This window comes from Carassius gibelio, chromosome B10, assembly GCF_023724105.1.
Source record: "Carassius gibelio isolate Cgi1373 ecotype wild population from Czech Republic chromosome B10, carGib1.2-hapl.c, whole genome shotgun sequence".
In the NCBI taxonomy this organism is placed as follows: Eukaryota; Metazoa; Chordata; class Actinopteri; order Cypriniformes; family Cyprinidae; genus Carassius; species Carassius gibelio.
In genome coordinates, this window is record NC_068405.1 from 8960605 (window position 1) to 8985478 (window position 24874).

Here is a 24874-nt window from a genome sequence, read left to right on the forward strand (position 1 = left end):
GAGATCATCACTAAATCATTTACTTGTGCCACATGTATCACTGTAGAGTCGATGTTGCTGGTGGCTTTGCAGGCAAATCCTGAGATACAGATTGAGATGATGAACTGAAGGATGGAGAACACCAGCAATATTCCAACGATCCCTAGATCATGTCAGTTAAAAATATTCAACATTCTTACATGAAAGCAGTATCTCAAATAATATTCAATTAATAATATTAAGTGAATTTACATTTCAGAGTTATTCAGAATTATATTACATTCTAATATTTTTTTTTAAACATTGGGAACACAGGGCACAAGTCACATGGACTACTTTTATGATACTTTTATGGTATTTGTGTCATTTCTAAGTATGACAGTTCATTGTTTTATGACCAGCACAGTCTTTATTAGGAACAGTGGAACTCACACTAAAAAAAATTATAGGTAAAAAAAAAACTATTGGAGTAAGTTTTATTCAATGTGTTGCCATTTCTTTATAACTAATTATGAAATTTACTAGCAATATCAGAAATAGTTTCTATACCATTTTTTCAGAGAATATATTTACTTTGTAAATTGAAATTGAGTCAGATGTCTTTTAGTTTACATCCTTTCAGTGGTAAAAGTCTCTCAATTTTCAGACTGCTGTGGTAAAAGTGTGTTTACCATGGAAATCTTGTGGTTTCCTCTCATGCATTTACACAAATGTGTCAGTGATGCTGAAAATCCCCTTCAGAATGTTTTTGCAACGTTATTTTTTAGTTTTCATTAAAAATCTGGTTAATAAAAAGTATATTGCTGGGATTTGAAATAAAAACACAATTTACCCTGTAGCCACATTGTACCCTACTGCATACAGGCTTAATTGAAGGAACAGATAATAGAAAGGTTTGCTTTGTGCTATTAGTGCTATAAATTGTGCAACATTAAGTGGTAGAGCATTGCATTAACAAGTGCATGGTTGGGGGTTTGATTCCCCGGGAACACATGATAGGTAAATTTGATAGCCTGAATGCACTGTAAGTTAGTAAAGACAATAAAATAAACTTATAATAAGCGATTCCCAGTAGGTTATGCCAGTAATAACAGAAAAAGCATAACCAAAACTGTAGTGGCTGGAGCATATGTTATAGGTACACCTTGCTAATACTGGGTTGGACCCCCTTTTGCCTTCAGAACTGCCTTGTTTCTTTGTGGCATAGATTCAGCAAGGTGTTGAAAACATTTACTCCATATTGACAGGATAGCATTACTCAGTTGCTGCAGACTTGTTGCCTGCACATCCATGATGTGAATATCCCTTTCCACCACAATTTGCTCTATTGGGTTGAGATCTAGTGACTGTGGAGGCCATTTTAGTACAGTGAACGCATGTTCAAGAAACCAGTCTGAGATGATTTGAGCTTTGTGACATGGCATTTACTCCATATTGACAGGATAGCATTACTCAGTTGCTGCAGACTTGTCGCCTGCACATCCATGATGTGAATATCCCTTTCCACCACAATTTGCTCTATTGGGTTGAGATCTAGTGACTGTGGAGGCCATTTTAGTACAGTGAACGCATGTTCAAGAAACCAGTCTGAGATGATTTGAGCTTTGTAACATGGTGCATTATCCTGCTGGAAGTAGCCATCAGAGGATGGGTACAAGGTGGTCATAAAGGGATGGACATGGTCAGAAACAATGCTCAGGTGGGTCGTGGCATTTAAACGATGCCCAATTGGCACTAAGGGGCCTAAAGTGTCCCAAGAAAACATCCCCCACACCATTACACCACCACCACCAGCCTCCACAGTGGTAACAAGGCATGATGGATCCATGTTCTCATTCTATTTACGCCAAATTCTGACTCTACCATCTGAATGTCGCAGCAGAAATCGAGACTCATCAGACCAGGCAAGTTTTTTTCCAATCTTCTATTATCCAGTTTTGGTGAGCATGAGTGAATTGTAGTCTCTGTTTCCTGTTCTTAGCTGATGGTAGTGGCACCCAGTGTGGTCTTCTGCTGCTATAGACCATCTGCTTCAGGGTTCGACGTGTTGTATGTTCAGAGATGGTGTTTTGCATACATTGGTTGTAACGAGCGGTTATTTGAGTTACTGTTGCCTTTATTATCTCTAACCAGTCTGCCCATTCTCCTCTGACCTCTGACATCAAAATAGCATTTTCATCCACGCAACTGCTGCTCACTGGACTTTTTCTCTTTTTCGGACCAAGGTTTTATTGTATTACAAGTGCATTTATTATTGTATCACACTATATTGTCCTCTAGTTAAAGCTGACATTTCAATTATTTAATGCCTCTTTGACATTTGACAGAGGTAAAGTGCAGCCTGTAACGAATTAAAACTCCATGATCATGGGAAGAAGGAGGCGGGAACCGGCAGACAATCAAAATAGAAACTTTAATGACAAAATAAAGACAAAACAGTGCGTCAGCCCCTCACGGATGACTGACGCGCACAAATAAAACCAAACACAACTAAAACCCAGGCCTGGTCCTCTCTTGTCCGTCACTGTCGTCGCTCTAGTTTTATATCCTTCCATCTCCTCCGTGGGACTCGAGACAGGTGGGTCGAGCAGGTATCGCTCATCTCCAATCACTCCAATGGCCTCGCTCCTGTTGCCACGGCTCTCGGCCCCGCCCCACTCGTCACACAGCCAATGAGGAGATCCTTAATGATGGCATTATGAATTTCTTGTTGTCTTGGAGAACTAGCATCATAAAGTTATACTGCTTGTTTGGTCAATTCTGGTCTTGCTAACCCTGCAATGCTGGGATGTGCAGCATCTTTTGGTTGCTGCTGCTGTCTTTGGTACTCTCTTATTCTGGGACAAAAAAAAGAGACATTTTTTTTTACAATACTTGCTCATTCAAAAACAGAATATACATGCAAAACAATGGTATTTGTCTAATGTGCCTAAAACATTTTTTTTTTTAAGTTTTGTTTAAGCTATTTTACTAGTTATTGCAATTCATATCACATTAAGTAATTGATAGAAAATAATTACACTACATCAAGAGCAAATCATTTTAAATGTAAAAGGACTATATTGGCAGTCCCTGCATTTCTGTGGTGATATGTTAATTTCCTTACTAATATGTAAAAGACAAATCTCAATCAGCAGGGTTTATATTATTTCCCACACTAAGAATTACATTTAACATTTTGCAAAATTAAAGATTGGAATCACCAAATGCTAATGTTTAGGGCTGGGCGATACATATATCTTATTTCATGATAATTGTTTTCTCAAGTAGGTCCAAATAGTATTCAAGTAAGAATAAATGTAACGGGAAATGGAAATTTTAATATTGACCCTTGAGGTACAACAACAAAAGACATAGGTGTATAGGCTCAATTTATTTCAATCTTTCAATACATAAAACACATACTATATAGATGTATACACTCTAGAAAGGGAGATTAATAATGTGACCACGCTAGAGATCACAGATAAAGTACAAATAAACAAGAAACACTACTGCTATAAAACCAGTGGTAAAAATATGGCACCCTCTAGGGGGAAGTAAAGTCCCAAGGTCACAGTTATCTCAACGCTGATAGACACCCTTAATTCTACACTCGTGTACAAAATCACATCACACACATAATCTTTTTCATGAAAACAAGGGTTGAATAACCATAATGTGAATAAAACACAACATCTCACAACAAACTACTAACACGTAAAAAGCACTGTTTACCCGAGAAATATCCTTTCACCATATTCACTGTTCAAGAAAGTATAGCGAGCAGCCGGACCTTACAACCTAACCATTGTCTGCCTAATAAAACCCCCAGTTTCTATACAAAAATTAATTAACAGCCCCACAACCACTCACGGCCGGTCCACAGTTCAAAATCACAATACAAGGGAATCGCCGCCGTCTCAGTCTCTGCGTTCCTTAAGACGATGAAGGGTATCTCGCGCCTCTCGTCGACAGCGTTCCTCCACGGATGGTAACCGTGGAAACTCCACCAAGAACTGCGAGGAGGGGAAAGTGGATCAGTCAACTGATTCTTTCACCGTCTTCACTGCGTCCCAAAAAATAGTGGTCAGCTCGCGGCTATCTGGGGAATCAGAGGCGGAGTAATACCAGCCTTTCCGCTCTCATATGTTGCGGTGCGTGAAGTCATGTTCTGGCCATATGAAGCCATATGAAGGCTGCTGATCGTTCCCCATTATCAGCTGCACCTGTGCATAATCGTCTCACATACACACATATACAGACATGTGCACAACCCCAACCCCCAGACAGTTAGTCGACATATCAATTACGTGTAACCCCGCTACATTTTTACCCCCCCCCCCCCCCCTTTAATAGGGCTCACCCCGAGCACTAAAAGGTCGGTCATAGGGCATAAATGTCCCATAGTTCAGTTTATGGTCCAATCTGTTGCGACCTTCAAGGTCGGTAGCGCACAGGAAGGTTCCCCCGGTTATCACGGACCTGGTACCGACTAGGAGCACATGGCTCCGAATGTTCTGGGGCTGTGCAGGGGTCTATCATTGGCTGTGGTGGGACTATTGTGTCCTGAGCAGTCCCTACCAGTCGCAACTCTGGGCCAGGGGCTCCATGAGAAGGGGCAACTGAGGCAGAAGAATGAGGTGGAGTCACTATAGGGTTGGATGGTACGTCGGCTGCCTCTGGCAATAAGGTCGAAACAGGGTCGAGCCGATATGGTGGGGCTGGCTGAATTAGTACCACCGGAGCAGGAGGCCAAAAGGGTTCTGGGCGATTAGCTATCCCGTGTTCGTGTACCCCATTCTGTTGACTTTCCGCGGTGTCATTATTGATCGGAGGGTTCCCAGGGTATGGCCGCAAATTATTACGGTGGAGGGTCCGACATGGACCATCTTTACCCTCTGGTCTTATGATAAACACTGGGCGGTCGGGATGGGACTGCCTAATGACAACAAAGGGTGCTGGGAGCCACCGTGGTGCAAGTTTACCTTGAGCCCTGCGATGAAAGTTTCTCATCAACACCCTCTCTCCTGGCAACAGTGGCAAGGTCTGAGTTTTCCGATTGTAATGCCTCTGGTTCCAGTGGTTGCGACGCTCTGCATTGTTACGGACAGAAGCATAGGCTTGCAGAAGAGTCTGGTGGTGGCTTTGGACCCAACCCCCTAAACTATCTCTACACTGAGGTGGTGCAACCTCATACAACATATCTACTGGTAGCCTAGCGTGTCGGCCAAAAACAACGTAATGTGGAGTCATTCCGGTGCTTGCGTGCGTGGTGTTATTATAGGCCTGTAAAAGTGCAGGTAGCCGGCTAGGCCACTGGGCCTGGAACTGTGTTTCGATAGTACACAACAGAGCTAGGAGAGTGCGATTAAACCTTTCGCATGCACCATTCCCCTGTGGATGGTAAGGGTCGGTACGCATCTTCCTACAGCCATACATCATGCATAGTTGCTGCACCAGAGTTGACTCGAACGCTGCTCCATGGTCTTTGAGAATTCGCTCTGGGCAGCCATAAGGGAGGATAAGTGCCGTCCACAGGGCCTTTACTGTGGTAAGAGCAGTCTGATCCTTGGTAGGTACAGCCAGTGCATATCTAGAGAACAGATCCGTAATAATCAGGATGTATTGGTATGTGTCAGAAGGTCTCCCAAGGGACAGATAGTCTAAGGCTACGGTCTCAAAGGGGTAACTAGAGACAATTGGGCACAGGGGAGCTTTTGGCTGAGCTCCTGATCTCCCAACTACACAAGTGGCACACTCTGTTGCCCATTTCCGGGCATTTGCACTCATCCCTACCCAGTAGAACCTCCTTCTCAACAATGAGATCATTTTGTCCCCACTTGCATGGGCTGTTGCCTTATGATATTCTTCCCAAAGTGGTCGGGCCTGCGCTACTGGGATGATAATTTGCTTCACCGATGCGCCTGTATCTGGTTCCGCAACGCACTTCACCAGTGTCCCATCACACAGCTCCAAATGTCGCCACTCTCGGAGCAAGCTACGAAGCTGGGGAGACAGGATCGCCAGGTTATGGACTACCGGGGGCTCGTTGCTCCCCTTCCAAACATGTAGGAGTTGCAAATCAGGGTCATCCCTCTTTTTGATTTTGATTGGCTGCCCCTGGTCAGTAACGTAGATTGTATGAATAGTTTGCAAGTTGGGCCACCCATCTTTGCTCCATTGCACCCAGTTTCGCCGTTTCAAGATGGACCAGAGGATTATTATCGGTAAAAATGGTAACCTCAGCTCCCCACAGATAATCTTTGAACTTTTCTGTAATGGCCCACTTTAAAGCCAGTAGCTCCAGTTTAAAGGAGCTATAATTTTGGTCATTACGCTCGGTGGAATGGAGGCTGCGGCTGGCATATGCGATGACCCTCTCTCTTCCACCTTGGACCTGATCTAACACAGCCCCGAGACCATCCAGGCTAGCGTCAGTGTACAATCTGAATGGAATAAGCTGGAAGTGTGCATAGGCCAAGATGGGGGCACTAAAGAGGGCCCGTTTCAGATTATCAAAGGCCACTTGACAACCGGGTGTCCTACTGGATAGGGGCAGAGGGTCTATTAGCTTGTCCTTGTAGGAGTTGTTGAAGGGGGGCTGCTACCTTAGAGAAAGCTGGGATGAAGCGCCGATAGTAGTTGGCAAAGCCAAAAATGATCTCACTTGCTTCACTGTCGTAGGTATGGCCCAATCACGGACAACCGCCACTTTATCTGGATCCGTCGCTACCTCTTGGCTGCTGACGATATGTCCCAGATATGTCACTTTCCTTTGAAACAGACGGCACTTCCGTGGCTGTAACTTCAGGCCATGTTCCTGAAGACGGGCAAAAACCTTCTCTAGGTGTTGCAAGTGGGCTGTAAAGTTGGGTGAATAGACAATGACATCATCAAGATAGATAAGGAGATGATCATACACCTGTGCTCCCAAACAGCATTGCATCAGCCTCTGGAAGGTGGCTGGAGCATTGCAGAGGCCAAAGGGCATACGTTCAAAGTGATACAAGCCAAAAGGGGTGGTAAAAGCGGTCTTCTCTTGGTCTTCCGGCGCAACCTCCACTTGCCAGTACCCACTTGTGAGATCGAGGGTGGAATACCACTCACACTTGGTTAGGCTAGTGAGGGATTCCTCAATGCGAGGTAGATGGAAGGAGTCTTTGTGGGTTATTGCATTCAGTTTGTGGTAATCAACGCAAAATCTCCATGAGCCATCCTTTTTCTTGGCAAGAACCACTGGAGCAGCCTAGAGGCTCGAGCTCTCCTTTACCACCCCGCTGTCCAGCATGCCCTGTAGCAAAGTCCTCAGTTCTGGATAGAGGTTTGGGGGAACCGGGCGATAGCGCTCCCGGATTGGGGGCACCGTGCCAGTGGGGATTTGATGGGTAACAACGGCTGTTCTGCCAAAATCCTCTTCATGGGCTGCAAACACATGAGACCACTTCTTTAAGAGGGCCTTCAATTGGGCCTGTTGGTCATAGTCCAGTCCTTCACCATACAGAGCTAGGTTTGGGTGATCGTCACTTAGGGTCTGTCCCACTTGCTGTACATCCACCTCGATGACACTGGGCCAGTATTCCGTAACAGTAGTCTCGTCCGTCCCCGCACATCCTCTTGGTCAATTTGGGTGACTATGGCCAGGGGGCATCGCTGAGGCAGCTCATTAGGAAATGGGTTTGGATTACAGATACGCAGGGGAACCTTCCCTCCCCTGGTCCAGCTTAACGATCGAGCCACTCGCCATTCGCACCCCTGATTTTCCATATCTTCAATCAAGACCAGGCAATCAGGCAGGCCAGCAGATTGCGGTACATGGGCCCAGACAATCATTTCCGCGGAGGGAGGCAATACCACCGGGGGCTGTTGTTGGAGTCTAGCCACACCTTGAAGCTCAACTCGAGTCACAGAAACTTCAGCCCTCTGGCAGGCAGCAAAAGCTGTATCCCATATTCTTTCTGCGGAAGGGGGGAACACAGATTTAAATGCAGCAACTCCAGGATGGCCACCTTTAAAAACCCCGGTCCAGCAATCTGCAACAACATTCATCCCCAAGAATCCATACTTAGTGTTAATGCATTCATCACGGACAATAACTACCCCCTTACCCTTTACCTCTACTCCCCCAATGCAAAAGTCTAAGACGGCATAGCCTACATAGGGAATATACAGGCCATTAGCAGCTTTTAAAGCTAGCCATGATATATGGCTAGGGTCTTGTATACATTCATCACCGAAGTGGCGCTGGAATAGTTTTTGGCTAAACAGGGTGACTTGAGAGCCAGTATCTAGTATGCATGGAATTCGTTGCCCTTGGACAATTACCTCGATTTCAGGGCATCTACCAACCATGGAGGGCCTTTGTTGGGGGATGGTTGAGGGCCCCTCCCGGTTCACTTGCCCTGCTGTGACTGGGGGTGCCGAAAACCCGTCTGGGCTAGACGTCGCCGTGGGCAGAATCTCTGGATGTGTCCAGCATCCCCACAGTCACAGCAGATAGCTTGGCCTTGAGCATCCCATTGGTAGTACGACTGCCCAGGAGGGGCTGATCCCAGGCGTTGGCGTTGAGGGGCATTGGACTGTGACTGCCAGGATGATTGAGGGGAAGTCTCCATCTCCGGCGATGTCTTCAAGCATCCTTTTAGCTCCTCTACAATAGTCTTGCCCCGAAGGGTTAACTGTTCTTTCAACTCTTGGCGCAACTCATACCGCAGAGCTTCATCTGCTGCAACTCTGTGACAATGGGAGTAGGCCATGGGTATGATGTTGCAGTAACGATTGGGCAAACGTTGGCTTCTTCTGTGTGGCCCAGTTCCCGCTCTAATGCTTTTGCCTCTTCACAAGCCTCTGCAAAGGTAAGCGTTGAGCTGCCTCTGTAGCTCCTGCTTCAAGGATCTCGTTCTCAGGCCCATGGTAATATGTGTCCGTAGCAGTTCATCATCTGACCAGTGGATCCCTGGCTCTCCATCTGTAATGCAACTCACGTAAATGGAGAATGAAATCCCTGACAACCTCCCCTGGTTCCTGTTTGCAATTAAAAAACTGGACTTGCAACTGAGCTACTGGTTGTTGGACTCCATACAGTTCACTTAAGGCCTCTAAAATTTTAATGTCAGTGTCACGTTTGTCAGACGCCAACAGCACCACCTCTCTTTTAGCATTTGCCTCCAATGCACTCAGCACAAAGTCCACCCGTTGCTCTACATTCAGCCCCTGGGCCCAGATAAAGGCTTCAATTTGCGTTTTCCATTCTAAAAACTTTGATGTACCCCCTTCTCCACTAAACTTTGGGACCCATGGCCCCCCCATAAACCATGGCATTAATGCAGCTACCATTTGTGGCTGTGTACCCCCTACCTGAGTCTGCTCGCTACTATTCATGTTGTTGTGTACGTCAAGCGCCCTGCCGACTATGCCAAAATTGTAACCGGAAATGGAATTTAATATTGACCCTTGAGGTACAACAACAAAAGACATAGGTTTATAGGCTCAATTTATTTCAATCTTTCAATACATAAAACACATACTATATAGATGTATACACACTTGAAAGGGAGATTAATAACGTGACCACGCTAGAGATCACAGATAAAGTACAAATAAACAAGTAGCACTACTGCTATAAAACCAGTGGTAAAAATATGGCGCCCTCTAGGGGGAAGTAAAGTCCCAAGGTCACAGTTATCTCAACGCTGATAGACACCCTTAATTCTACACTCGTGTACAAAATCACATCACACACATAATCACTTTTGAAAACAAGGGTTGAATAACCATAATGTGAATAAAACACAACATCTCACAACAAACTACTACCACGTAAAAAACACTGTTTACCCGAGAAATACCCTTTCACCATATTCACTGTTCAAGAAAGTATAGCAAGCAGCCGGACCTTACAACCTAACCATTGTCTGGCTTATAAAACCCCCAGTTTCTATACAAAAAAAACAGCCCCTCAACCACTCACAGCCGGTCCACAGTTCAAAATCACAATACAAGGGAATCGCCGCCGTCTCAGTCTCTGCGTTCCTTAAGACGATGAAGGGTATCTCGCGCCTCCCGTCGACAGCGTTCCTCCACGGATGGTAACCGTGGAAACTCCACCCGGAACTGCGGGGAGGGGAAAGTGGATCAGTCAACTCTTCACAACAATATCGCAGGATAAAGCCCACTCGTTCTTAAGACAGTCGCAAAACCACTTCCCTTTCACACGAGGAATAGAGTGCGTTGGGATGATTCTTTCACAGTCTTCACTGCGTCCCGACAAATAGTGGTCAGCTCACGGCTGTCTGGGGAATCAGAGGCGGAGTAATACCAGCCTTTCCGCTCTCGTGTGTTGCGGTGCGTGAAGTCGTGTTCGGGCTCCGGCTACCAGCGCAGGTTATCAGAATCCATCAGCTTTTATCCTCTCCAGCCACTAATCATGAAGGCTGCTGATCGTTCCCCATTATCAGCCGCACCTGTGCATAATCGTCTCACATACACACATATACAGACATGTGCACAACCCCAACCCCCAGACAGTTTAGTCGACATATCAATTACGTGTAACCCCTCTACATAAATACTACTGAAATTAAATAAAGCAATTAAATGTAAAATAAAACAGACTTCACTGCATGACATGCACATTGATTCTCATTACATTTAATAAAGTTAGTTATTAGTAGAGTGAGTGAGTGATTTTGTTAACATTACGGTAACAGATTTATCTGACTGATATTGACGATTTTCCCAAGTGTTTGTTTACATTCACTTAAGACATCTTACCAATGTACATAATTGACTGTTTACATAAATACTTGGCCAAATTTACATTTTGACATGATGTGTTTGAATTTATTTGACCGTGCAAGTGTAAAACCATTAGATAATTAATCACTGATGATGCACATTGAGGTGGCCTCATTTCTGTCTTAATGATTTAAGTTTGTGTGCGCGGGCCCAATATATATTTACCGTCATATCGCCCAGCCCTAAAATTGTTATTTGGATTTAAATTGGTATACAAGTTATAATAAGCAACTTACCTTTCATTATGTTTTCTCTGAACATGTAGTTAGAAATTTGAAGTCGTGCCAGAAACATGAGTTGTTTTGCAAAATTTGCAATCCGCAGAGTGCTTCTTTTTAACGGGTGTCTTTCAAATAAATGATTTTCGTAAGCAAAATAAATTATTGCTGACTTTTAAGACATCAATATCCAGTGGGTTATCCACATTTGTGCGTGTGTGTGTTTCATCTGCAAGCATAAGATGATTTGCTACTGCTGCCTGCCGGTGTGGTGCAGTAAAATGACAGACGGGGAGACATTCATTAATTTCTCATCTCAATTTTATACTGGTTCTATTTTTACACATGACGTGGACTCGACTGTACTCGGAATATTTTCAGAGTCCAAAATGTTCAAGTCCATGTCAAGTCCGAGTACAAATTCACCCGAGTGTGTGACAAGTCCGAGTTCATTCAAAATTGGACTCGAGTCCGGTTTCGAATCTGAGTCCAAGTTCGAGTACCCCAACTCTAGATCCATGAATGTTTATACATTTTGTGAAAGTCATTCATGAGTTCCTTGTTTGTGTGGAGTTGTGCCTGCTGATCTTCAGGAAAAATCCTCCAGGTCATGCAGATTCTTTGGTTTTCCAACATTTTCTGCATATTTTAACCCTTCTATCTTTTAACACTGAGGACAAATGAGGGACTCATGCATAACTATTACAAAAGGTGAAAACATTTACTGATGCTCAAGAAGGCAACACAATGCATTAAGAGCCGGGGAATGTAAACTTTTGATTTGGATGATCACGTTATATTGTACTTATTAAGTCTTCTGGGAAACATGTAAGTATGTATGTTCTAAATGAAAAAAATATATGATCTTTAAACAAAATGAGAATAATTTATATATTATCATCCTGTTTCAAAGTTTACATCCCCCAGCTCTTAATGAAATATTTTACCTGAAGTGAAATGAGTTGTGTTTATGTGGATGTCTGATCGTATGGAAGCAGTTTAGTCTCAAATATAATTCACGCAAAAAAACACGATTCACACATGCGTAGACAATTTCACATGCATGAAACCTTAATCACATACACAAAAAATAAAAATTCACGTGCGTGAAAAAAAAAATTTCACTAAAAGCAATTCACATGCGCAAAATAAAATGATATATTTATAAAATTTGTTTCACAAATGCAAAAAACAATTTGTAGATATACAACTGTGCACAAAAACCTTTGAATGTTTAAAATGTACGAGTGTCTGAATGTACGAATCGTCATTTACTACGAATCCACTCGGATTTGAGTGTGTGTGTTTTTGAGACTTTTCTGGCAGAGCTCTCTTCCCACGTGGGTCTGTCGTACTCTTTAGCCAATCAGATGCGAGCTTACCATTCAACCAATCATATCATAAGCCACTGAGTGCATTCAAGGAGCACGATTCTGCGCACCTTTTGCGCAATATGGATTAATTAGAACGGAAATTAAGCCTTTACATCAGTAATCCAGCATGGGGAATGAAGAACAGCAAGCACGGGTAAGAGTTTAGTTTATTTCATAAAAGTCTGAGTTTACACATTTTATCGTTTACACATTCAATCAAAATACAGTTGTGAGAGTTGTGAAATTATAATTCTAAATAATCTTATTTTATAAATTGATGTCTGTTAGGTCAGTATGTACTTTCTTACAGTAATACATTTTAAAACATATGTAGCCTAGTCATTGTTAACCACTACGTTGAAGCAATGGTCTTCTCTCTTGGTCCTTTAGTACAGGGTTTGTCAATCTTTCTAACCCAGTGACTCTCAGCCAGCACTAAACTAGACTGTTTCCACAACACTGTACTTGTTCGCTTATAATATTATTATATTACATTAGACTATTGTTGTTGACAGTTTGACAATGATCTCCCATAATGTCTCCCGTATTACATTTACATTTAATCATTTAGCAGATGCTTTTATCCAAAGCGACTTACAAATGAGAACAATAGAAGCAGTCAGGTCAACAAGAGAACAACAACAGTATAGAAGTGCCATGACAAGTCTCAGTTAGTCTAGTATAGAACGCATAGCCATGAATTTTTTATTTTTTATTTTTTTTATTAAATTACCAAAAACTCTCCTAGCAATGACGATCACACATTAGTCTGATGAGAAAACAAGACAAAACACTCACAAGCTGCTGTCCTTCTATGTTGCTCGACTGTTTGTTCTGTATGTCTTGACCCCAGCCTCAGTCTATTCCTATTCCTATTCCTATTTTGAAGTTCACTCAAATTCTTGAATTGATTTTGCTTGACAATCCTCATAAGGCTGCTGTTCTCTCGGTTTGTTGTGCATCTTTTTCTCCCACACTTTTTCCTTCCTCTCAACTTTCTGTTAACATGCTTGGATACAGCACTCTGTGAACAGCCAGCTTCTTTGGCAATGAATGTTTGTGGCTACACTACTTGTGAAGGGTGTCAAAGATTGTCCTCTGGACAACTGTCAGATCAGCAGTCTTCTCCATGACTGTGTTTCCTTCCTAGTGAACCAAACTGAGAGACCATTTTGAAGACTCAGGCCGGGTTCACACCGCAAGTTTCAGCAGAGCAGAAGCAGCGCGTTAGCAGCAGGTAGGCAGAGCAGAAGCAGCGCGCGCCTATTTTGCTTTCACACCGGCAGCGGAGGCAGCGCGCAACTGAACAGCAGATTTTGGTCAGAGTGCTCTATAATGGGTACGTTCGCATTGCTTTATTTCCCATTTAAAATACATTTAAATAAAAAGACTAGGCAAGAAGCTTTTTTAATTAATAATTTAATTGTTACTTTTGTTGGATCTTTGTTTTGCTGCATTTGTTTTCCGTGCAGTACGTGTTGTTGATAGAAGAAAGGCCATCGCACTATATTTGTTATTAAGGAAACTAAAAAGACCCAGACTTTGGGTTCATCCCATTAACCGACGTAGGAGAGAACATGGTGCATATTACCATCTTGTCACTGGGTTTGTTTGCAATCAAATTTACCAAAAAACACCCTGAAAACCAATTTAATAAACGGTTTTAAATTATGTGTATTGTAAATGGTTCACAGCCTTGACTTCCTGCTCATCTTGAAATCAGCATTTATTTGTTTATTATATATGCATGTATCACCTGCTTTTGTTATTTGTGTGCTTATGTGTAATTTAGAAATTGTAAATAAATGGTTCCAATTGAATCAATTTTGAATCAAATATTGAGTTGTTTGCTCGTGTGCCAGCGAAAGCGTCAAAAACACTATAAAATTAATTACCATCTGCAATAAGATAAGAGCCGCTGCAACTTCATCCCATGCTTTTTCCTTCTCCTGCAAGTCTTTATAAAGTACATTGTGTGGATCATAAAGAACTTGATATTTCTCAACTTCCACAATGAGACGAGTGTCGTCCATTATTGTCTTTCCAGGTGCACTCTGAAGACCACCGCCTGTGACACCACGTGCTGTTTATGATTGTTAGCATGATATCCGTTCTTCTGCCAATACATAGGCCTAGTTAAAAGAATAGGACAACTACTAATAATAAATAAATCTCCAAGGCTAAGCTAGCAATATAAATTATTTAAAGTTGTTTTTGTATTTCGGCAAAAAAGTCAATTTTTGGATAGAACTGTAAGTATTTTAACAGATTTTGTAAAAAAAATATATATATATATTAAAAATAAAATTATAATAAAAAATAGAAAAATATGTGGTTTTAAATATCATACATTTTTTATGTAATTTGCTAAGAACACAGTAGATATCTTTAATGCAAATTTTGGGCAAATTTTCGTTTAAGTACATGATCATTTTGGCCATGGTCACTTTATCTTCTATACATATTTTTTTATATTAATTTCCTTTTCGTAACATACTCTAGTTCTTGTTAAAACACCCTAGATGTGCTTTTTTGTGCAGTTAGAGCACTTTTTGTGTGAAATCATTTATTTTGTCCATCAAAGGTGTACTTTCACTTTAACTGAGCGTCAGCAGCGCTGCAAAAATAGACCCAGCGCCGAAACGATCGCGGCACTGCTGCTTCTGCTCTGCTTCTGCAACGCTCTGCCGCGCAGCTTCTGCGTGCGGTGTGAACGCTCTCATCTGTTAACATAGGCACCGAAAAAAATACGCGCTGCTTCTGCTCTGCTGCAGCTTGCGGTGTGAACCCGGCCTCAGGTTTTGAGTTGATTATCTGATTGACACGTCACCATATTCTAATTTGTTGATATTCATTTTTTCATTTTTGTTTAGTTTTTGCTAAATGTGAGCCAAAATCATCACAATTAAAAGAATGAAAGACTTCAACTACTTCAGTCTGTGTGCACTGAATTTATTTAATAAATGAGTTTCACAATTTGAGTTGAATTACTGAAATAAACAAACTTTTCCAGGACATTCAAATTTATTGAGATGCACTTGTATATGCTTTTTCTATAATTTTCCTTAAAATAAAGAAGACACCATATATATAAAAAAGTGTTTTTGTATCAACAATCAAATATTTGATCTAATTCTTAAATCTTGTTTTTATTTATTTATTATTTTATATATATAATTTAAAAACAATAATAATAAGAAAGGCTGTGTTATTCATTCCTTGCAGCCTTTAAACAGGATCTCCTCACTGTGACTCAGTTCCCTGGGAAGAAATAGATAAGATATTTTAGTACAGAAGAGATTCAGACTTATACATTTTAATTTTCCTAACATCCACACTGTAGATTATACAGTATGTGAGGAATTATCCAAGGAAAACTACACACAAACGTGCTGTTGTTGTTTTTATGTTTTACAGTAATATAACTACATTTCAGCAATGCAAGACAAAAAAATTATTTTTCAATTAACCAGTTTGTATTGTACTGTTTTGTCCTAGTTTTATACCACTGAGGTGTTCAAATGGTATAGTATGGTCATTTTAAATATTTTCTTTTCATTTTGATAGCTTTACATTTGTGATTGTGACTTGTTTGATGTAAAATTAAAGTACATACTTTTTACTGGAGGAAATACTGACCCTGGTGACCTTGTTTAGTGACACATTTATCACTGTAGAGTAGATGTTCCTGGTGGCTTTGCAGGCAAATCCTGAGATACAGATGGAGATGATGAACTGAAGAAGGGAGAACACCAGCAATATTCCAATGATCCCCAGTTCAGTTCTCTAAAAAATATTCAACATGCTAATGTTAGTAATAGTTTCTCAAATAATATCAGCTGTATTAAATGAGTTTATAAAAGTTATTAGATTATATGTATCCCTTTCAGACATTTGAAACACAGGGCGCGAGTCAAATGGGATAATTTTATAATACTTTGATGGTTCCTTTGCATTAATTGAAGTGAAAATGTCCAGTTTATTGTAATTGTATGACCAGCACAGTCTTAATTAATGAAAAGTAGTAAATGACGGCACAAACTATTTCTCTAAATAAAACATCAATAAAAATAAATAAATACGTTTAAACAGATGACATTAATATAGTCTTGCACACTGTACCATCAGTTTGCAGCTGTATTCATTACTACATCGATACGGCATCAAGTTGTGAATGTCTATGCTCATCAGAACAATGGTGATCGCTGCAGTTATGGCACTGATCACATTCATTATAAGAGAGCCTTTCACCTGCAGGAAGAAAAGCTGACACATGAAGGGTGACAGTAGTAATGGTGTACTCTTGTAAAACAGCCTGAACTCACACTGTAAAATATTTGTAGCTAATTAAAATTATATATATATATATATATATATATATATATATATATATACAGTTGCAATCAAAATTACTCAACCCCTCCGAGACTGCAGTACTTCACAAATACAAGCTTTTCAGAAGATCCAGGATAAAATAAAAATGACATCTATAACAGTTCACTGGCATATTAAAAGTGCTATTGTCAATATTTTATGTAATATTTTTGAGTTATAAGATTTTTTTATAATACTGCTATGTCACAATTATTCAACCCCATCAAAATCACTTATTTGCATGATGGTCTCAAAACACAATTAAGCCTTTAGAAACTCTATTAAAAAAAAAAAAAATAGCTTGAGCCGTTACACATACAGTTTGGCCCATGCTTGTGTTGAAGTTAAGTAGCAAATATATCAACAGAGATCTCACAAAAGCTAAAGAGACTAAATATTGTATTACTTTAGAAAGGCTAAGGCTATATGAAGATTTCCAAGACATTGAAAGTTCCTAGAGACACAGCTCTCAGCCTTATTCCTTAGCTTAAAGTGTGTTTTACAAGAAAATGTTTGAGGGTGTTGAAGAAAAAGCACAAAATCATAACATTTTTAATCAGAGTAACTGAGAAAAACCTGCAATGTACAGCCAAAGACTTGCAAGATGACCCAATGAAAGGAAGAAAACCATTTCAAAGCATTGTGTAAGAAGAACACTAGACAAGTATGGCCTTCAGGTTGAGACATCTCAATGAATACCAGTCTTGATCAAGAAGAACAAAAGGCCAACTTAAACTTTATAAAATTCATTTGTGTGGACCTGTGGAGCTCTGGAGGAATGTTTTATGGAGTGATGTGACCAAACTGGAACTTTTTGGACCCATGGACCAGCGGTTTGTCTGCTGCAAAAAATGGCAAAGAACACCATCTCCATCGTCAAACTTGGAGGTGGATCAGTCGTGTTATGGGGTTTCTTTACTGTAGAAGGAAGTGGAAATCATGACTGTATGAAGGACATCATGGATTCTTTCAAGTATCAGGTCATTTTGACAAGAATTGTGATGCCTTTGGTGCAAAGAATGAAGATGATGATCAATGGACTTTGCTGCAGTCCAGTCATCCCAAAGTACACATCCAAATCTACTTCAACTTGGTTCAGGGATCAGTCATAGAATGTTCTTAAGTGGCCTGTTCAGTCTCCAGGCTTAATTCTCATTGAAAATATCTGGTTGAATTTGAAGAAAGCAATGGCAATGTGAAAACCAAAGATTATCAGTGATCTGGAAGCTTTTTCAGGCGAGGAATGGGCCAAGGCTGTAGTAGAGAGGTGACAGAAGCTTCTAAACATTTACTGACAGCGTTTATTGGTGATTTTAAAGAATTAAAGGGGGGGTGAAATGCTCATTTTCACTCAATATCCTGTTAATCTTGAGTACCTATAGAGTAGTACTGCATCCTTCATAACTCCAAACTCCAAAAAGTCTTTAGTTTTATTATATTCATAAGAGAAAGATAGTCTGTACCGATTTTTCCTGGAAAAACACGACCGGCTGGAGGCGTGACGTGTGGGCGGAGTTAAAGAATCACGAGCGCCAGTAGGCTTTTGCGTTGAGAGCGTTTGGAAACTGTGACATTACCTTGAGGGAAAAACCATCATCCAAAACAAACCATGGCTTACAGTCAGATTCAGCCATTTATTTATGATCCAGAATCAGATCCCGAGGCTGAAACTGAACGAGAGCAGCAGCAGCAACGACTCGCTCCGAGCGGGGCTCGAACCCGGGTCTCCGGCATGCGAGGGGACACACTAACAAGGAGGCAGAGATATTTTAAGCAGTTTTACTCACCGCCTGCGGTTCCAACACACGATCGTGACCCTTTTTCGTTGGGATTGCATCATCCTTAAGAAATAAACGATGTGCAAATCCAGCGTCAAACTGGGCCTTGTTTGTAAAACAAGCATCTTCGAAATGCAGGGAACAAACAAAAACACTTGCACAACTCCGTTGATGCTCTGTAAAAATAAACTCCATCCACTGGTCCCTTAATGCTGTTTTTTTTGGTAATCTGTGCAGGGTTGTCTTGCCCTGGCAACCAAAAACACACTTCTTTTGTGACTTTTCGCAACGCTCTCGCTCTGATCAGTGAAATGTCTGTGCTCAGCCTCGCTGTATCGGAGCGCGCGCTCTTCCGGCAGAAGTGCCCTTAGGACCCATATAAGGAAATTCCGCTCCATCTAATGTCACACAGAGCCATACTTGAAAAAAACTTTCCGAAACTTGTGACAAACCGGAAGTAGTATTCTGGGAACAAAAATACTCCTTCGAACGTACAACTTAATTTTTGAAACTTTAGCCCTATTCGGACGGGACTAGTTTTACAGGGGGTCGTTAGAGAAATCTGCGTTTCACAGACGTACTTGGTGATTTTAATCCTGTCCGAATCTGCCACGTCTGTGTTTTCCACACACAACCTCTGTGATAATTCCAGAGCAAATTACCTACCGTTTTTCAGCAAACTCAGTGATCCTCTGAGAAAACTAATCCCGTCCGAATGCGAATGTCTGTGATTGCCGGTGATATTTTATTTCACAACGCGTTTCCTTGTGTGTTTTGGCCAACGCGAATTACCGTAGATGCTTTTACCGCGCGGATGTTGGATATATTTGCTTAGCGGCAAATAAATAATAATAAAAAAATAATACAAATAATAAAATCAAGAGCAAGATCGCATAAACTGCTAATACCGGCTATTTTAATATCAGCATCAGGTAAGATTACTCAGGTTCATTTATGTACTCAGTTACATAATGTTTTAATTAAATTTAATAAAAAAATAAAAAAAGGAAAACAAGTTAAACTAAAGGAACCACACATTAACATGGTTTTGCTATACTAGCCATTTAGTATTTATTGTGTAATAATTCTAATGACAATCATTCTGAATGAATTAAATGCACGCATACAGAGCGCGTGATCTCTGTGACGCCCAGATGCACAAATCAGACCCTCCCACCTCTGTAATAAACACGGAGATACTAGTCCCGTCCGAATTGGTACATGGAAATCACAGATGTCAGGTGGTAAGAATCGAAACTCAAACGTAGTGTAGAAAACTAGTCCCGTCCGAATAGTGCTTTTGTCCATGTTTAGCATGGGAATCCAACTCTTTAACAGTGTAAAAAACTCAGTATACATGAAATAGCATTTCACCCCCCCCCCCCCCCTTAAAGATTCTGCACAAAGGGGGTTGATTAATTTTGAACATGAATGTTTAGAGTCAATTTGAATTTTAACATGATTCATTAATGTTCCATTCTCAGAATCACTCAAAAGTGTATTAACAAACTTTCTCTAATACTTTACTGATGCATTTGTTGAATTGATTTTATTAAATGCTGTTCTCTGCAGCAAAATGTCTTGCAAGGCAAGGAGGTTGAAACTTTTTGATTGCAACTGTATATATATATATATATATATATATATATATATATATATATATATATATATATATATAAGCAGCTAAACTCTGAGAATTTTTTTTAGTTTAATGATCTAGTAAGTGAATGCATTCAAACAATCTGTCCAAAACAGCACTAATATAAAGGAAACCAGGCTGATTACATCAGAGATTGCAGAGAGAACAGAGACTCATGTTGCGTTTTCAGTTAATTATTAATGTTATGCAGTCAGCCATTGGTTGGTTTAGGTTTTTCTTTTTTTTTTCTTTTTTCATCTCCATGTGGTCCTGTTCGGTCACAACTTGACTTTTTTTTCATAAGTGCTTATATGGGCTCCTTATATCATTTGGTTCTTTTGTGTCCTTTTGGAGTTTTCTTTTGGAGTCCTATTTTGGAAAGAAATCTATATCTTGAAAAAAAAAAGCTTGCAGAAAATATAGATTTTTGAGATTCACCCTTCAATGTTTCGGTTTACTTTGCTGGATATAACAAATGATAACAAAACATTTGAAATATTATAAATGGTCTATGCTTAATTTCATGAAGTGTGTGATTAATCCCAGTATAATGGCGTGACTTACATTAATGCATTTAGCAGACACTTTTATCCAAAGGAACTTACAGTGCATTTAGGCTATACATTTTTATTAAATTTTTCCAGTGTGTTTGTTCCCTGGGGATTCAACCCACAACCTTTTGTTCTGCTAATGCAATGCTCTACCACTGAGCCACAGGAACATTGTAATGAATTTGATTTAAAAAAAATTTTTATCTATTGACAGCCCTATATATATATATATATGTATATATATATATATATATATATATATATATATATATATATATATATATATATATCACATTTGTCTGAAATAGATATATTTTGTAACATAATAAATGTCTTTATCATCAATTTAAAGGTGCCATATGCAGAAATTGAGGTAAAAATATCCATAACATGACCTACACGCATCAAAAGAATAAGAAGTAATAAGGGCGATGATGTCATAAAAAAAAAATTTCAAGTTATAGTGCTGCAGAGATATCAACCTTAATTAGCATTAGCATTACTAGCCCCGGCCCGACAGGTGTTGTAAAACCAGTTTCGGCCGTGGGAGGCGGTATGCGAGCAACATATCCACCAGCCAACCTGCAATACACGAATAACTCGTAGGGCTTGTGGGCGTGTACTTGAACCTGATGTCAATCGTGTGGAAAGTACAGCCCACTACTTTCAGTTCAGGGAAAAGAGCGGAAGAATAGCTGAAGCCCTTGGCAAGAGACCAACACCCGCTACAGGGAAACAACCGCGCTCAGAATCACAAATCGAATCCGATAAGAATAACGTTATCAGAGTAAACATCGGCACTGCTTTTAATCACTGGAGACAACTGATGGACCTGAAAGAAATGAGGTTCGACTCCGAACTTGCAAGTTAGATGCTGTTAGTATTTCGCTAGAAGTTTGTTTTATATGTTTGTGCATTTGTTTTCGGGAAGTTATAACATAGAAATGTATCGAAGGCTGTTTGATAAACGTGCTAATGTTAGCGATGGCTAACCGTAGCTGCGTTTGATAATTAGCTAGCTATAACTTAACGTTACCCATTTTATTATATAGGGCTGTGCATGTCTTTACTCATGTACATCTCATCAGTAAAGACGCTCCTGTAATTAGGAGTATATCTCAGCACGTGTGTTCAGATCAGGATTGCCAGGTTTTCACAACAAATCCTGCCCAGTTGCTTCTCAAAACTAGCCAAATCTCGCTTCCAGAAGGTTCCCTGATAAAACATTGCTTCCCGGGGTTAAAATATAGTTTTTTTTGCAGGGTTGCCTTGGTAAAATTCTCATTTTAGGGGCTAAATATCACGTTATTTGTATTGGGGTCGCTGTGACCAGCGGACATGAAAAACAACCACCACAGACTTGGCAACACTGGTTGGCATTTACTACACAGAGCCGTAATTCACTGACAATCTACACAACATCGATGTTAAAATCGCAGGCGATTCTTTGTCGATTTTGAAAGCGATTTTGTGTTAGTTGTCGGTAGACTAAGGCTCTGTGCAGTAACTGCCGCTCCACCTGAACCAGTGTTGCCAAGTCTGCGGTTGTTTTTCATGTCCGCGGTTTGTAGCAATCCCAATACCAATAACGTGATATTTAGCCCCTAAAATGCTAATTTTACCATGGAAACCCTTCCCAAAAATTTATATTTTAACCCCGGGAAGCAATTTTTATCGGGGAACCTCCCGGAAACGCGATTGGGCTAGTTTTGGACTAGTTTTAAAAAGCAACTGGGCAGGATTTGTTGTGAAAACCTGGCAACCCTGATCTGAATGCACATGCTGGAGATATACTTCTAATTACAGGAGCGTCTTTACTGATGAGAGGTGCATGAAAATCGCATTCGATTTTTTGCACAGCCCTATGTATCATAACTAACCTGCTCTGTCTAGTCTGTTGGTCTCCGTGTCCTCTTTGCTTCGTGGTTTTTCTGTGCGTGAAAAAATTGATGTGTGGCGTGAAAGCATGTGAAAAGAGTCAATTGCGTGTGTCTCACGGTGAATGCTTGAGAGTTGGCATATTAGTTCTCAAGCAGAATAAAGGACAGGTTGATTATTGCTGTTTAGCGTTTGTATTAATCTATGATGTGTCCCTGTTTGCCTACAGGGACATAAAAAAATAAATTAAAAGTGATACGTGGACCAAGGTGTCTGAGATTGTTCATTTTAATTAAAGGATCCTAATATTTCGTCCACAACAATATTTAATGAGGTTATAACTCCTTGTGGTTAGTCTGCCTGAGATCAACAAGCTTGTTTGCTTTGCGGCCGCTTTAAATACAAAATAAGCATTCGATCTACGTTAGAGCGTCTGAGCGCTCACAAATCTTTCTGCAGCGTCGTGAGCAGAGCGGCAAGAGCGATTTTTGACGCTCTAGACGCCGGCGGTGTGAACGCACAGTTAGGCTTCGGGTATGGCTGTAGTGTTGTTGTGAAAGTAGGGGCGGAGCATAGAGACTATGCCGTTTCTCGTTTGTTACTCTAGAGTAGACCAATTCACTTTATTGAGGCATACTGCCCCCATCTGGTATGGAATGTGGAGTATGACTTGATTTTTTTTGCCAAACATTACAGATGGCACCTTTAAAGCTTCCTTGCTGAAAATAAAATTTCTATTTAATATGATTTCACTCTATCTACTTTTAAAATTCTGTGTTTAATTCAGTATGTTACTTGCCATATGTAATGAAACGTTGCTTCAGCATTTTTTTCAAGGCATTTTTTTTATTTGTATATTGAAAATGAGTCATATTTCTTTTAGTTCACATCGTTTTTGTTGTAAAAGTATTTCAGTTATCACACTACTGTGGTAAAAGTACATTTTCCATGGAAATCTTTGTGATTTCCTTATATTTTCAACATTATTATTTTAGTTTTCATTAGACATCATGTAAATAAAAGTATATTGCTGTAGTCACATTATACACTACTGCATGCAGGCTTTACTGAATGAACAGATAAAATAATTGATTTACTCTTTTAGTTGAATAAATTGCACAACATTTAAAAAGTAGTATGTACAATATTGTATGAATGCATCATAATTTGAGAAAAGTAGAGTTGATCACATTGTATGTACGCACCACACACAGATGAAGTTTATTCTGCGCAGACACAGACAGCGAGCCAGCACTGATGTACTGAAAGAAACACAGGACATGTTCAGCTTCACTAGAAATTAAAATCAGAAGTTAGTAAAGCCAATAAAAGAAACTTACAATAACGGATCCCCAGAAGGTTATGCCAGAAAAAACAGAAACAGGGTAACCGTAATCATAGTCAATGGTGCGTACAATACCAAATAGGAAAATCATCACTCCAGTCATTATCTGGACGGTCTAGATAGAGCAGATATGGGTCAAATTTATGTATGTATTTATAATGATATCATTTATTTTTGGACACACTAACAAAGGTAATGTACAGTATGTTTTGTGCACTACAGTCTTAAAGCAATCAGAAAGGCACACATCTATTCACTTCAAGACTTAGGACAATATTTTTTCTTTATTTTATCACAGAGCAAAATGTGATTCCCAAAACCTCATACAATTATAATTAATGATTAAATGCATTACCCCCAGTGCCTTTGGTTGTGCTCTGATAAATGCTGAGAGAGCTGTATTGTGATATGCTCCTCCGGTCTGCTGTCCATCCTCAGAAATAACACCATGTTGTGCCACCTGTGGATTGACTTGGATGATAACTGTAGCTTTGTCAGTTGATATGACCTCGCTGCTCTCCATTCTAGGCAGTTTTCACCTGGAATTAGTGGAATAGTTCACACAAAAATTTGAATTATGTCATAATTTACATAATTTACATCAGTTTCTTTCTTCTGCTGAACACAAAGATTTTTGAATGAATGTTGGTAATCAAACAGTGTTTGTGATCACTGGCTTGGAAAAAATACTAATACTATACTATACTTTTAATAAAAATACTATACCTTTTGTCTTCAACACATGTAAGAAACTGACGTAAAGGATGATATCTTCTTTTGTGTTGAAAAACTGTTAAATAAACTCATACAGGTTTGGCAAAACCTCAGGATGAGAAAATAATGCCTCTGTTTAGACAAACAATTTCTTTTCTTCCGGGTCAGTCTCACACTGCTATTCACAAGAGTACCATGACGCATGTGTGTGATGCTGTTGATGCAGGAGCTGGAGCTCTGACATACAAC

General features: G+C 40.2%; 1 protein-coding gene across 1 annotated transcript; it reads right to left on the minus strand.

The window, feature by feature from the left end:
- Positions 1-15867: 15867 nt before the first annotated feature.
- Positions 15868-24469, minus strand: LOC127966657 (membrane-spanning 4-domains subfamily A member 4A-like). Its single transcript, XM_052567808.1, has 5 exons — positions 24267-24469; positions 23907-24026; positions 23772-23828; positions 16469-16597; positions 15868-16132 (listed from the first exon to the last, which is right to left on the minus strand). The coding sequence occupies exons 1-5, from the start codon at positions 24432-24434 to the stop codon at positions 15950-15952; spliced, it is 657 nt and encodes a 218-aa protein (XP_052423768.1). The 5' UTR covers positions 24435-24469; the 3' UTR covers positions 15868-15949.
- Positions 24470-24874: the final 405 nt, after the last annotated feature.